Raw genomic sequence first — 15,289 nt, forward strand, 5'->3', positions numbered from 1 at the left:
TCGAACCATAATCACTTGGACGTGGATTGTTAAGGGTGGACGGAACAAACAATCCAAGGGACAGTAAACAGCAAAGGCAAAAAGGCGCGAATGGGTCCAACATGCAGTAAATGTTTTAATTTTCTTTCAACTCGCACCAAAGACGGCGGAACACGAAACTCGCATTACGTTAGATCTTTCCATTCATCTTTTATTTCATTCAGTTACATAAAAAAACGAATCTTCATAACTAATGATTCCATCCCTGCAATTGGTTTTGTTGTCCTTCCCTTCACTCGCCCTCGACCCGAATTGAAAATAATTTCGCTCTCTTCGCCCGTTTGTTAGTCGCTCGTGCTCCGTGCCGCATCTTGGCTGTTGGCGTATGTGGTGTGGTTAATTGATTCTTGCGGTTTGTGTTCCCACTCTGGGCTTCCTTTTATGGCTTTGAGCAACACTGAAAAACATCAATACATCGACAGAGTCTTCTCCTTCGTTATTTGTTCGCGCAATATCCTTTGTTCGACAGCTGCTGTTAAGTATTCCTGTCGGGTGAGATTTAGTTGTTTCCGTTTTCCAGCTTTTTTCTCGGCTTCGCCTTTGTCTGTTCGTTATTTCACTCTTTTGTTGACTATTTCGCTCTTTGTTAATGTAGTTATTTTCTTTATCTTTCGTCGTCTTCTGTTTACATGCAGCCGACTCGTAACACGGTATACAGTTCTGTTCGATAACACTCGTTTCGTTTTGCACTATTCATTAGCTCGTTAGCATTCTTCGCTTTCCGTCTCTATCACTTGGTTTTAGCAATTGAAAATAATTCACATAACCTACATTCTTTTGTATCTAAGTGCTAATGTTCCAACTTATGCCGCAAACCCCTTTTGTTGTCCCCGCTATTGACTATTACTCGCGTGTTGACTGATTCCTTGTTCAAATTCCATGTTCTTCTATGTGAAATATTTACAGATATTATTTACATTTCGCTTTGTTATGCTCTTACAACTATCCATGCTTTTTGGGCGCTAGTTTTATTGTCCCCAACAACACGGTTTCGTTCTTTCGTTTTGTTTCAATTGCATTTTTTTCTATCTCTTTCTCCACGAATGGTGTACCCTGCCTGGATTGTTTACAATGGTGTGTATATTTTGTAATTTACATTCTCTTCATGATTAAATTCCGCACCGGCCGTAAACACGGTGTGAAGGTAAATAAACAACGCAACACGTTTGAATTTAATTCACGCAGTCGCATCTCGTGTACCATCGACGGCCACGGACGGTGACCGTATTTCGGTGTGGAAACTTACGTTAGGTACGGTTCAATCGAAAACAAGTCAACAATTGGCAAACATTCGGCTAACCCACTAGAAGCAGACTCTTGGCCCTTCCGGTTGCGCGGCCATTTTGGGCTTCCGCGCGTTGCTCACACGTTTGTATCTCCTCCGAGACTAACAAGGAATTAACGAAGGATCGTTTGTTAACAACAAAGCATCCGATAGTATTCGAGATACCAAAAATACCATCATTCGCGGTGTTACTAAATCGGCGGCTTAAAATCATAATGAAATCTCAAAAGAATGGAAATGGCAAATAAAACCTATCGTTAGGGTTATCGGGAAAGCATCGAAGGCTTTTCGGACATGGGACAGCCACTTTTTAGCAATAACCAACCCAGTTTAATTTGATTTTCGGTTGGAAATGTTCTAAAATAATCTCGGCTTGGAAAAACAAATTAAAGGAATTGGGTCCGCCATTGCATGAACTAAACGGGACACTGTTGGCCTGTATTCCGAGGCGCGATATGCTTGGCTTAAGACTACTTAAAACGGGCGACTAAAGTGGTCTAAAAGTAAGGACTTACGCTAGTGTGTTCGCATAGCACCACATTTTTAAGAAACATTTCGGGATCCTTCTCCGACTGTTGCTGTCTGGATACACTGAGAAAGAAAAACAGAACATTCCAAACTTGCCCGAAACACCGATGGAGGCCAAACCATAATTATCTTCAACCGAAGAAGAGTGAACCGACGGCCCCCCGAAAAGCAAAATGCTGGTGGGGCTTTGTGGTCCCCGCACCACCATTTCGGGAGCTTTTTTCCGATTCCGAACCCAAACGCAACGGTTTCAACGTAAATTAATGCGGAGATTCCCAAATGTGTCACAACTTCCTGAATTCGAAGCGATTCCTTAGCCCACTCTGGGTCTCTGAGCGGGACGGGGGGGTTGCATGGGGTGGTGGTACGGATCGGGAGGTGGGTTGCTACTATTCGGTGCACTCGTCCAGCCCGCCTAGCACCGCTAACTATCAACATTTGTCCGGCCCGCCTAGTCCGGTGGCGCACGGCCCCGTACTGTCCAGCGTGCTGTAGTTGGTCGTCAGGAGTGGCATTTTGGCGGTGTAAATCTGCGACGTGGCGTAGCCCCCGTTCGAGGACGACGAGCAGGAGGTCGTCTGCGAGGTACTCAGCATGCTGTCGTAGCTGTTGGGCGTAAAGTCCCGCAGCGGCAGTCTTGTGTAGATGTTGGGTGAGGTGCGCGTCGGTAGCATCGCACCCACCGGGGTGGACAGGACGGAGCCGGTCCCGGGGCCGGGCGATGTGGCCATCGGTGGGCCGGATGCCCCCGGAAGCAGTAGGCCACCACCGGGCGGTGGCGTTACCGCGGCCGACGGTGCACTCGTCGAGGACAGCAGCAGCGAACCGAGCGTCTGGCCCGGCCCGGGTTTGGCGTAGCTTCGGACCGGCGAGCTGTATATCGCGTACCCGGGGTTGGTCGTTAGCGACAGCTCACCAAACTGCGCGTGTGTGAATGGGATCCAGAAATAGGAAAGTGAGAAAGGTTTCTTGGTTTTTCTTGGGCGCGAGATGCGTACCTTCTTGAAGCCATTCCCGGTCGGGGACATTAGATGGTGGTGGTGCGTGGGTGAGTAGGCCCCGACCGCGGACGGCACCGTCGTCGAGACGGTGTACTTGAGCGCGGTGTCGGTGTGGAGCGCCAGCCGCTCGAACTGTTTCTCGTCGTCGTCCTCGCTGTTCTCGTGCGGTATCACGTCCGGGTTCTTGTCATCGATGCTCGAGTGGCTGCCGATGTTGCGGCTCAGCGGTTCCGCGCTGCCCTTGTCCTGCTCCGTGTTACCCGTCTGATGGTGCTTCTTCTGCGTGTGTGTGTGTGTGTGCGACAGTGAGACCAAAACGAAGCGAAACGTGAAGAACCGGTGCACAGAAACCGCGGGCCACAGGAGCCATTCTATAAATCTAACTTTAAAACACGAAGCTCTGGGAGGACAAAAAATCCCTTACGCCTATGTCCGCGAGTTCCCCGAGACATCGGGGCAGATTCGTGGCAGAGGTGTAAATCCCACCACGTGGCGAGCACCGCCGTTTTTCCACGGTGACGTCTTAAAGTTCTGCTCGCTCCGTTCACCGGTGAGGGCAGACCGCGTTCGCGACCTGGATACAAGGTTATATGCGCCCTGGCGCTGTCCCTGACGGTACTTACCTTCGTTTTGAACTTCACGAACACGATAACGCACACGGCGACCAGACAGAGCGTAATAGCCGCCCCGACGAGGGCTCCCAGTAGGGGCGTTAGCTGCACGAGGACCGCCTTCGATGGTGCTGTTTGTGTGTGTGCGTGGAAACGAGATAAAAAGAACAATAGCAAAGGGATGTAGTACAGGAATGTACGAAAGTGTTTAAAAGAATATAAATGTATGAAAGCGATGCCCGAAATGGAGCATAATTAATGAGCCGCGTACACGAACCGGTCTTCGCCATCGCGGTCGCTTTCCTTGGTGGCATCGGCCGTGTTCCGAGCGAACCTGTTGGGAGTTTTCGAGCTTCAAAGGCCTTTTTGGCGGTGCTCTTGGGGGAATCGGTTGCATAAAAGGTTTCCGAATTTCGTACTTCGAGCGAAGCTGGCGAATGTGTGTATGGGTGGAAGGCTCCCACTAGAGTATGATTAGATTGGTTGCTTCAGAACCTTCGAGTGTTACTGCCAGACTAGCATTAGGGGTCGAAAATGAGGCATCCGTTCCGTGTCCGTCGTGGGTCCGTGGTCTAGGTGCAGAACCTCCATACGAAATATCCAAGCTTTTAAAGGGAGGTACACAAACGATCGACAGTAGCAGGGCGAAAGGATCTGTATTTGCAATTTTCCGTAGACGATTATTTGGGATCATTGTCATGGACCAATGTCATTTGTCATACATCGCAGTTTCTTGAGATACCGCCGCTCATACTGGTTCGTCGAGGCCAGTTCCGCGAGTTTCTTAGAATGTGGCAAAAGTCATCTCAACAGCAGCGCATAGTAGTTCTACTTAATTCACATTCATTGTTTTCTCTTAAAATCACACACTCTCCAATATTGTATACTTATAGTAAAAGATTATTGAACAGTTATTATATGCTTTAGTATACTTCAAAGTATTCTACTATTCGCGGATTCTCGTTGCACGTATAGCGGCAGGCAGAGTTCCCAATGCAAGTTTATCTTAAGCTTGTGTCTTACGACGACTGGGCCCGGCCAAACCCAAGTCTTGGTCATTGTCCGATTCAGCGTTGATGGACAGGAATGTTGATTGAAAGCGCCCATCGATTACCATGTTATATCCCGTTTTCCCATATCTAAACTCATTTGGCAATTCCTGAAGAAAATCGGAAACTTTCAAACCGCCATTGAATATGCTTGTATATTTTTCGAAACTGATGATCAACTTTGTTATCTGCTCCATCAATTCCTTCATCACTAATTTGCTACGCTTAAAGTTGTTTTCAAAGTCAATCCCTGCCAAGAGCTTTAAATGCTCCGACTGAAAACGGTCAATATCGCCTCCGATGCCCCGCCATTGGTTTGCTTCCATTGGTACTACTTGCGTATGTCCGATGTAGTTGGCTAAGGCTTTGTGTAGAGAAACGTTAATCTCTTTCAACCCACTATCGATAGCACCTACGCGAATAACGTGCGCCGCATGGAAGTCACGTCCGTGGCCACTGGTTTTATCTTGATATTTACTTGCGCCGCCCTTCACAAGATCTTCACGCGGAATCCCCGTTTCTTCCGAGATACCCTGCAATATGCCTCCGAATTTGATGTATCGCCGAAGCCGACACTTTATGTGCTTCTTCACATCGTGTATCCGGATGCTGTATTGTTCCAAATTGCCTTCCTTTGCCTCACTGAAGGGAGTTGAGCTAGGATCGACCACTCGGTCCGTCTTTTCTCTTCCATTTATTAGTTTTAAAGAACTGTTGGATGCTGCCGCGGATCGTTTTCTTGAAGTAGTACTCGATTCGTGATGAATTTCGACCTCTCCTTCAACTTCTAGTTGCTGCAATTCACTTGGTTTTTCTATATATGTCGGTGTAATCTCGATAATGTTGTTGTACCAATCCTGTCCTGCTTCGAAAAGATTTTTTGCCCTGGTCCACCAATAATTGTTGTCAAAGAACTTGGGGTTGCTCTCACCATCCGGCTGAACATTGGTGTTACGACGCAGATAAACCAAATCAGAATCACAAGACTCGCTAGAATCTCCCGTCTGGGTTTCATCATTCGACTTTAGCCGATCGTTCGGCTTAATCTTGTCATTCGACTCCCTCTCACGACTGGATTCGCTCTCACTATCCAGCTCAGTACGATTTGGTGTTTGGATTTTATTCAAGGGCTCAGTCATATCCCGAAAGGGCTGGATCAGCTTTATTACAGTCTCACATTTACACGGATTAAATTCGGTGCTAAAATCGATTTCTTCCATCATTCCCAAACTCTCTGTCTGAAATCTTTCGATCCGATTTTGAGCGAAGAGAACATTTTTCCCGCTGGAAATTAGAGTCTCTGATTGGCCAATAAAGTCATTTAACGTTTTGAAAAGTTTCTTATTTCTCTGCTTCAAAAGCACGTTGATAGTTCCAACACGGAAGACTGGAACATCATGCACATAATTTGGAGATGGTTCCAACGTATTTCCTAGCTCATTGTGACTCTCTGCTTGAGATATGATGTTAGTACGCGGAATGCCAGTTACTTTGGCTATGGCTTGTAGCATACCACCGAGGCAGAAGTACTGTTCCTGACAGATCCTAATGAATCCATTTACATTAACTCGATTGCCAGGGTTAATATGGTAATTTTTGTACTCCTTATTCTTCACGTCGCTATAGTAAACGCTACCTAGTCCGTGTAACAACTCACCCTCAATGTATTTATGCTGTAGATATTTTAGGTCAAATCGATCGTAACAGTCTGATCGATGATCGCACCGATCGTATTGAGAATAGAAACTTTCAACTATTTTTTTAATCACGTGACGGTTTCCCGGTGAACACACGTCAGCAAAATTAATTTTGGTGAGTTGTTGAAAATTCTCTGAATAAAAATTCTGTATCGCACTAGATATATCAGGCCATTTCTCGTTTTCACTGTCATTTTCGTATTTATCGTAAGTTTGATCGAAGAAATTTGCCAACATATCGTACAGGTCGCCGTTTCGCTGTTTCAAACGGTCGTCAATTGTTACATAGGAGAAAGGCAGCTTAAGGGATGTTTTATACATTGAACTCTCGAATACAATAGTTTTATCGTCCCATTGCACGAGTTCTACTGGCGGAATATTCGTTTCTTCAGTTATCGCCTGCAGCATACCACCGAGGGAAAAGTACCGCTCCAGGCAATTAGTCATGAAATCTACAAACTCACACCTGTCGGAAACATTATCAGTATTCGGACACGTATCATCTTTTACAATATTATATCCTCTTTTGAAAGCCACAAATAATGTCTCTATGCTGAATGAACAAAAATCCTGTTGGACAGCACTCAGCTTATCTTTGTCATTGTGGTTCTTCTTCATTGCTCTTTCCGCAGATATTTTAATGGAACTGGTAATCTTTTTTTTCAAATTTCGTAGCTCAGTACGACTTCTAAATACACAGACTGCGGAAAAATCGATTTTTAGGCTGTATCTCATGTAAAGAAATAAGTTTTTCATGAGGAGGTTGTCGAAAACCTCTATACAGTTCCCTTCCACTTTGTGGATAAGTTTATTATATTCCCGTTTTATAATGTTAACGCATTTTTTCTTAGATGGGTTACTCTTAAAGGCTGTAGGCGTCTTCTGTTTCCATTCCTTAAATTCATCACGGGTATAGTTTGATATTTCATCAATCGCCTGTTCCATGCCAATTGCGAAGAACCACCGTGCCAAGTACGTAGAGATTAGTCGATTTTGATCGAACATGAGTTTGGTGTTAACGATCTTCAGCAGTTCACGCTCTATGTCGAGTCTGTTGGCCAAAAATGATTCGTTGTCGGTTTTATCTATTTGTGCTGTGAAGAAATCCTCCAATTTACACTTCGTTTTACCAAAGCAATTTTCGTAACGACAATATATTATCAATTCCTCCAACGTTTGAGTGTATTCTGTGCTGAGCGTTGGGACGTCCCAAGGATGTTTAATCCTATTCTTTATCTGGTGTATTAATGCATTCAATGCTCCCATGTCCGTAAAACCGTGTCCGAGCGTTGGGATTTCTCCAAAACTAGTAAACAAATGATTTATCTGGTATATTAAAAAATCCAACGGTTCGTCCTGCCCCGTGTGCGGCTCGTCAAAGAGAGTCGTCAACAGACCCATGTTTTCGGACTGAAAACGATCGATCTGGCCTAACACTTCGCTCCATTGACCGGCTTCCAGCAATTGCGTATGCCCGATGAAGTTGCTTAAATCTGTGCAAAACTGTTCATTCTTACGTTTTAATTTTATGTTCACACGACCAACACAAAAGACATGAGCCTCGTGGCTTCTTCCATCATGGCTGATTGTCCGATCTTGACACTTTATGTTCTCGGCCCTAACAAGAGGATAACGAAAGTCGATTTTCTCCCGCATATATTGTATCAGGCGTCCTAATATGATATAGGCTTTAAGTCGACACTTTATATGCTCTTCTATGGTATAAACCCGTTGCGGTAAGTTGTCAGATTGTACATCGACACGCTCACGGTCATGCTGGTCGTCATAAAGGGACTTTAGGAAGGAAAGTGTCTTCTGCTCTCGTTCACTTTTTTTAATTCGGTCAGCCATTTGGTGATTGAAACACAACACTCGTGGATCTCGCGGAATGTGCAGCACTTTGGTGGGGGCCACAGTTGTGATGCCTTTTCGTGGAACGTGCAACAGGAACCGATCAGGCTGCAACAGTTCGAAAACAAACGGACTTTGAATTGTGTTGTAAAACTACAATTTGTTACACGTTGTCAGTTAAGCGGCGAGAATATCGATCTGCCCGCTTAACTGTCGGAACGACTGCGCTACCGGCCACGGGAGAGCGACCTCGTTTCGAACGCAGCTACCAATACCACCAGGCCGACCGGGTGAAGGTTCTCGCCCGATCGGCCTGCGCGCGAGTAAGCGTGATCGGACAAGGGACTTGGATTCCAGAAGTGACCGCGATAAGTCACGGAATTTTTTAACCGTTCCGTTGCCGTTCCGTTACCGTTAACGCTTCCGTTCCGATTACGCGTAATAAAGTGAAAAGTTTAGGTGTTATTGCGCGATTGGTGTAAGACACCTAATTTATTACGTCGTATCACAGTTAATAAGTGCCCACGTCGGGCATAGCGCTTCCCTGTTCGGGTGAAGCGCGCGTGCGCCCGAACAGGGAGGATCGATGTCGGATGATCGAAAGATGAGTAGAGACTGAGTAGACTACTGAGCGGCCACGTGCACGCTCTTTTATCTATCACAAAATGCTGTCAGTGCCAGCCGCGCGCTGGCACCCACACATTCTCGCACCTGCTCAGACAGCCGCGTCTGAGCAGGGTTGACTCAACCTCATGCCCAAGCGCATGGTTGAGTCGGGTCGCTACACTGTTTAGACGAGCGGGTTGCTGGATCGAGTTGGTTTTCCGAGATGCCGCTACAAAAGTAACAGAACATAACGCGTTATAAAACGTGGTGGATATAATTTCATTTCGCGAGCCCGAAAGAATCCAATACACGTATTACCAATTTGCGCACATCGAAACTTTACACGATTACTGCGTTGAGTCAGAGATTTGCAACTAGTGAAATGAAACCGTGCTAACCAACCGTATTCAAGCTCGCTTTTGGTACGACTTCTGTGTGTCTGTGCTCTGCCCTGCATTTTGAACCCCCTTTGATAAACTTTTACGGTTGTTCGAACCGCGAAGGTATGGCAGCGTCGGGTCTAATCGTGACGATGATAACTTATCAATTTTTTTTGCGATTAATGGCTCGGCGATCGGTGATATCAGAGTTATCATGATTTGTACACCAATGTACATGTAGACTGTGCAATTTTGCTTTGAACTTCTCAGAATTTCTGTGAACTTTTTTGAATCTGTACATGAATGATACAGCTGAGTAACAACGAAGAAACAATTTGGAATGGAAACTACCATAAGAAATAAAAGTTTTGGTACATCCCGACTGTTCAATGCTTCGAGTGTTATACACCAATATGCTGGGATGTGACGGTGAATAAAGAGCTTTGTTCGTACTTATTCTTTTGTTGTAAGCATTTGCAAGGAGTTGCACGGAGAAGTTTGCACGGAGAGCAAAATGCATAAACCAGAATAAACCACAAAAACATTAATTTAATATCGTAAAAAATGATATTGTTTTTGCACACCACTGGTCATCTGGAAAAGAAAATAGAGTTCCACTGCAGTCGACGTCCTGTTCAGGTTATTGAGAAGAAAAAAGTTCAGGTGTTCAGCTTAGAAAGAGCAACACCATGCCACTGATTTCGAAATATAATTAAAAAGGCATTCATACACTTAGCAAAGGAAGTGCTAAGAATGGTAATGGACCATCATTCAATGAAAAAAACTGCTAATTTTTGTAAGTTTCGATGACAGCTATAAACACGAAAACATTGCGCCATAAAATATGAAATCGAACGAAGATAGCCACTGCCGACCTCCTTTGTTTTGGCCACCACCTGAATTCGTACATTCCGCCCGGTTTGCCAGCATTAGATATGGAAGTCAGTGATATGGAGCTAGTGATATGGACTCCATTCTGTGTTGGTGCGTTTGATTAATCAACTCTTGGTGTGTGTGTCACTTACCGGTCCTAAGTAGCGGCGCCGGAAGGGTCTGCGCCTTCACTCTGTAACTGGTTGGTGCCGTGCCTTGCAGATTGTAGGGCGTAATCTGTTTGCAGAGAAAACGGAATGACCAACATAAATTTACAAGTAGAAACAAAAATACTCCGAACATTACCTTGATGATGAATTTGGTGTCGCTGGGCAGCTTTTTGAGCAGCATTTCCGGGCTCTGGTAGCTGATGCTTTGTAGCAGCTTGCGCTTAGATTCTTCAAATACCTTCGGTGTTGGGTGGGAAAAAAGTAATGAAATATTAGGGAACAAAATGCTAACGCAGCGCAAAGAGAGCCCTGAGGGTGGCCAGCCCAACGCCAGTCGAAAGTTAAGCTCCTCGTCTTCGTCGCGGGCTTTGTTGGGGTGATAGTAGAAAAACATCCAAGCTGAATGTTTCCAGCACTCGATGCACTTTTTGCGCTCACAAAATGCACCTCGGAAGTCCCAAGGAGAGCAACAAGGAGATTCCCGTTCCGTATCAGCCACGGGGTCACCGAGCGCTGCGCCCCGCAAAACAGATTCTTCGGAGTTTTTCTATGGTATGCTGCCCATCAACAACGGTCCGCGCACATGTCCGTCCCGAGGCCAGGACATTTGACAGGCAGCGGGATTTTTTAAACTCTCCCGGCTACACCCCCCGGGGATCGGCACCCAGTGGGGTTGCGCTCCAACTTCCTAACAAGCAAACTATGCTGGCCAAAGGTGAGTTTCCCGCGTCTAACGACCGTCCGTGTCCATGGCGTGTTACAACTTTTTAATAAGCAAAACTGTGTGGCGCACCAAAGCCGGGAACTCCGACGGGAGGGTCACACCGAGCATTACTGCATCGGAATCGCGCCGGGTCTGTGAACCGTTTTTTCTTGCAGGACTCATTTAGGCAAACCACACTTTCCGGTTTTTCGTGGGATTGATGCCAAAACTACGTCATCTAGCGCGGACGTTCCAACACGCTGGACGTGTAATTCTATTCCGAAATTGGCATTGTTTTCCCCGGGTGACATTGATGAGGTTTTGAAGTACCATGTTGGTTTTGCTCTCTAAATGGCCAACAATGTTGTTTGCCGTGACTGGGGTGCTGCGGCAACACTGCTACAAAATGGTACCAGTTTCAATTTACTCTCCCCGGCTCAAATTTCGATCCAATTTTTGGCCAGCCAATGCCAATGAAGTGTTCCGGACATTTGGAGGAAATTTGAGTAGATTTTCCAAACCATTGTGATGGGGGTTTTTTAACATCAAAATATTCACAACTTAATGGCCAACGGACTGATTTCGGTCGCTCGATGGCGCTCTCTCTTTGGGAGCTGGATTGACAAAAGGTACTGCCTATCCAGCTGTCAAAAGGTACTGCCTATCCAGCAAAGAACGGGCAAGGAGCTGGGTTGGGTGGGTCGTGTAACTTACGTCGAGGTGGAACTGCTGTGGGATGCCACCGTCCTTGCCGGCGATGCACGAGATGTGCACCGTGTAGGCGGTCACGTTCGAAACGGTGCAGCTCTTGATGGGGTCCGGTACATCTGTTGGCGGAGAGGAAGGCGCATATTTCACTCACTTTCGGTGGCAGCTCACCGCCGGGTGACTGATTTTGGGCACCTACCGGCGACGAGTATGTGATAGGCGCAGTGGCCACTCTGGCCGTACGCGTTGGTCGCGGTGCAGGTGATGGTGCCGAAGCTGTTGAACGTCTCCACCCGGTACATGTAGAGCTGGCCGTCCACCAACGGGACCACCGTTTCGTCCTTGTGCTGCTGCTGGTGCTGCTGCTGACGGACGGAGTGCTCCAACCGCTCCAGCTTCCGCCGGACCATCTCCTCCAGGCTGGGGCCCATGTGGTTCGTCTCCAGGTCGATCTCGGCCAGCGCCAGGTTCGCCGCTTCCGACTCGACGTTCGTGTACGGCGGCAGCTCCAGCATGCTCTCGAGCGAGTTGTTGAACTGCCACCGGAACAGCAGGTTCGGCTGCGGGAACGGATCGAAAATAGTTGCATCATTAAAACAACAACCCGCCACCCGCGGTGCGACGATAAATTACCATCGGATTGGCGTCGATATCGCACGTGATGTTGACCGTTTGTTTCACGGCGGCCCGAATTATTTGCGCTTCCGATTTGCAGACCGGCGGATCTGTGGGATCGGCGGTAGAAAGTGGACATTATTCAAACGGAGGTTTAACTCGGTGCGATGAGTAATGTTGGCGCGCCTGTTCGTTGGCAAAACAAAATGGTGTGGTCAAAGTGTGCCACTTTGTAGCCGAACGGCGGCCGATATTGGTGGGTTGAAAAGTGTTTAGGGCGAACCTTAAATGCCTACGAATTTAAATCGATCTACAATCGCAAGGGCAAGGCGAGGGCAAGTGCAAACTATACGACATTGTTCGACAATTTGACAAACAGAAAAACCATGGATAGGTTGCCTGGATTAACCACATTTTTATGACTTTTTTTTGGGGCTTCTCTCTTTACGTGCTAACTCTCTGACTTGTTGATTTCGTTTTTGTCCTTTGAGAGACTTGGAGACCTTGTTACAAAAAGCTTACAAATGGAATTATATGGATGCAATTCTTCTACATTGTTTTAAGTTCTTTATTGTTTCTCGTACATTGTTTTAAGCTGTTGTATCAAATTATATCATGGAACACTCCAATTTTCTCAGAATACTATCGGATGCCTGTTCCAAGGAAGTCGAGTGCTAAAGCAAATGACTGCCCTGTACTACCGTTTGATACCGCCAGCGTAAGTCACACGATAACGCCCACTGGTGATACGATAATGGGACAGAAAACCGCACCCGGCCATTGTGTGTGTACTTGTCGTATCTTTTTGGGGGGACTTGTGACCATTTTGCTTTATCATTAAATATTTAGAACATTATTGACCACCGGAACACCCAAGCTCCAAGGCCCACCTCGGTAAGTACGGCCGGTTTCGAGGCCCAGAAAACCGACAGCAGTTGGAAAATTACCATCGGTTTTTTCTGTACCGGACACTCTGAACTTCCCTTTGGGCCAAATTGGTGCCAATTTGCCTGACCGCAGAAAATACCCCAAACTGTGTCATTCCAAAAGACAAAAGGCGGGTTTTCGGTGTGGGATTTGGGGAAACCAATCGATTGCAACAGTGTGCCCTTAATGTGCCGTGTGCTCTTTCAGCCCGAATAGCTAAAATCGTTTCTTAATTGATAAGCATTTGCAACAATGGCGCAGCGGCTTGACCGGATCGTTGTGAAGCGCATAACGGTCTGTGTCCAAAGTGTAAAGTACCGAATGGTTCGTTAGGTTTTTGCGAGTCGCTACGATCGTTCCTGAATAGACATTGGGTCAATGATGAGTGAGAGTAAGTTTTTATAGTGAGCAGTGACTCGGAAACCCGCGATCATAACGCGATTAGCCACGTGGCATTAAATGCCCCTTTTTGGTTCGGTGCACAAATCGAAATGCCACAATTATCAGTATGTGTGTGGAAAAGAATGACGAGTCCACCGTTTTTTTTAATTTTCCATCGATGGGTGAAAATAACATGGTACAAGCGAGGTCCTTTTGAAAATGGTTGCACCACCGTGCGGCTCGTAACTGAATCCGTAACCACCGTAACGACCAGCACCTGCAACCAGGATCTGCTAATTGGGTGTAACAATCTAAATTTAAAACCAACCCATTATCGCCTCTATCCGCTGGCAATCTTCAAACCACTCACTAATAAGTGGTCCCCGGGCGGGTTTTCATCACGAGCCCCGACTTTATGTAGCCCGGCACCGGCACCCGGGGTAACTAATTGGACCGTAATCGTGGTGAAATCGCGTTAACAAACGCACTTTGACAGCGGCCAAGATTTATCGGCGATTGGTGCTTAAACGGTTTGCAATCCGTTTGTCCGAACCGGAAGGAACTGCAGCTGGGACATAAATATCCGCCGGTTCATTAATAAATTCTCTCCGCCCGCTTCTGAATGCCCACTAATGAATGTTGCCGCTGGAATAAATACTCTCGCGGTGCGTGTTACGGTACTCGAATGAACCCATTTCGAAGATTTGGTCTCATAAATTGTCCGGATCTCCCAGTAGCAACAAAAAAATGGAAAGGTTCAAGGTCCAAGAGAAGTATGGACAAACAGCGCGGTCGGCGGACAGTATAAATTGTAGTGGCATAAGTAATGAATTACATTTGATGTCCAAATAAAGCTGATTGCTGTTGACGGTGCCCTCGCTGTTCGAAGCCCGGCACATGTACTCGCCGTGCGTCGACTTGGTGATGCTCTGCAGGACGAGCGTCTGATTGGACACGATGATGCCGCGGGCCGACTGCAGTAGCTTGTTCTGCAAAGAATGTGAGACAATCGAATGCATTAGTAGCCAGCCACTACTAAACAGCTTTAATAGAGAACGGAAGACCTGCTAGACTTGCATCTGGGTCAATCTGAAGAAAAACTTGACGGTGCGAGAAAAACACAAAAACTCGAAATTCCAATGCCAGAACTTGCACGTAAAGGCACCGGTAAAGGATAATGAAACGTGTCCTAATGGGAGGTAATCTTCCCGGTGGCACACTCGCTGTCCAAGCCCCCCAAGACACCACCACGGGCAGAGTACTTACGTTGTGGAACCATTCGATTTTCTTCACCGCCGGGTTCGCCTTGATGTCGCACTCCAGATACACGTCCGAGCCCTCCATCAGATTCTGCGAGTTCAGCGGTGCGCCCAGTGCCAGCGATATCACAGGAACGTCTGCCACCGGGGGGAGGAAAAGAAGTCGCTGAACATCCGCAGGTTCTAAACTTGCGCCGGGTGTGGCTCGCGTCACGACACCTTGCCCGGGCTTTCAGCCAGCGGAGCAGAGTTTGACTAATTTACGCCAACATCATTAGAGCCGGGCCGGAGCCTGAAGGCCAGCCGGTACCGATACTTACGCTTGACGTTCAGCACGTGGGTGTCCTTCAGGAGCACGGTCGGTCCGTCGACTTCGTTGTAGCTAATTGAGCATGTAATTGATTTTTCATTATCCTCCGGCCCCGGCACGAACACCAGCTCCGATACGGTGACATTGCCGTCGTTGGACGTCTGCGGTCGACCGCCGGGCCGAGAGACAGAGAGAGAGACACAGAGAAAAGGACACGTTAGTAGCCCGAAAGATGGAATCCCCGCCCGAAACCCGAGACCCAACGGTGCGCCGGCGAAGTTTGTGGAAAAAGTGGC

The 15,289-nt window shown here is 47.0% G+C and overlaps 1 protein-coding gene across 1 annotated transcript in view; it reads right to left on the minus strand.

Annotated features, from left to right (window-relative positions):
* Window positions 1-2,283: 2,283 nt before the first annotated feature.
* Window positions 2,284-15,289, minus strand: part of LOC128269746 (hemicentin-2-like) — a 77,577-nt gene continuing 64,571 nt past the window's right edge. Inside the window, exons 8-18 of the mRNA XM_053007148.1 lie at window positions 15,004-15,154; window positions 14,691-14,821; window positions 14,260-14,413; window positions 12,135-12,226; window positions 11,701-12,061; window positions 11,508-11,620; window positions 10,227-10,328; window positions 10,073-10,157; window positions 3,477-3,595; window positions 2,851-3,132; window positions 2,284-2,772 (exon numbers count right to left, since the gene is read on the minus strand). Coding sequence (XP_052863108.1) covers window positions 2,284-2,772; window positions 2,851-3,132; window positions 3,477-3,595; window positions 10,073-10,157; window positions 10,227-10,328; window positions 11,508-11,620; window positions 11,701-12,061; window positions 12,135-12,226; window positions 14,260-14,413; window positions 14,691-14,821; window positions 15,004-15,154 — 2,079 coding nt within the window. The remainder of the gene's footprint in view (window positions 2,773-2,850; window positions 3,133-3,476; window positions 3,596-10,072; window positions 10,158-10,226; window positions 10,329-11,507; window positions 11,621-11,700; window positions 12,062-12,134; window positions 12,227-14,259; window positions 14,414-14,690; window positions 14,822-15,003; window positions 15,155-15,289) is intronic.

The sequence above is a fragment of the Anopheles cruzii genome, chromosome 3, assembly GCF_943734635.1.
Source record: "Anopheles cruzii chromosome 3, idAnoCruzAS_RS32_06, whole genome shotgun sequence".
Taxonomy (NCBI): Eukaryota; Metazoa; Arthropoda; class Insecta; order Diptera; family Culicidae; genus Anopheles; species Anopheles cruzii.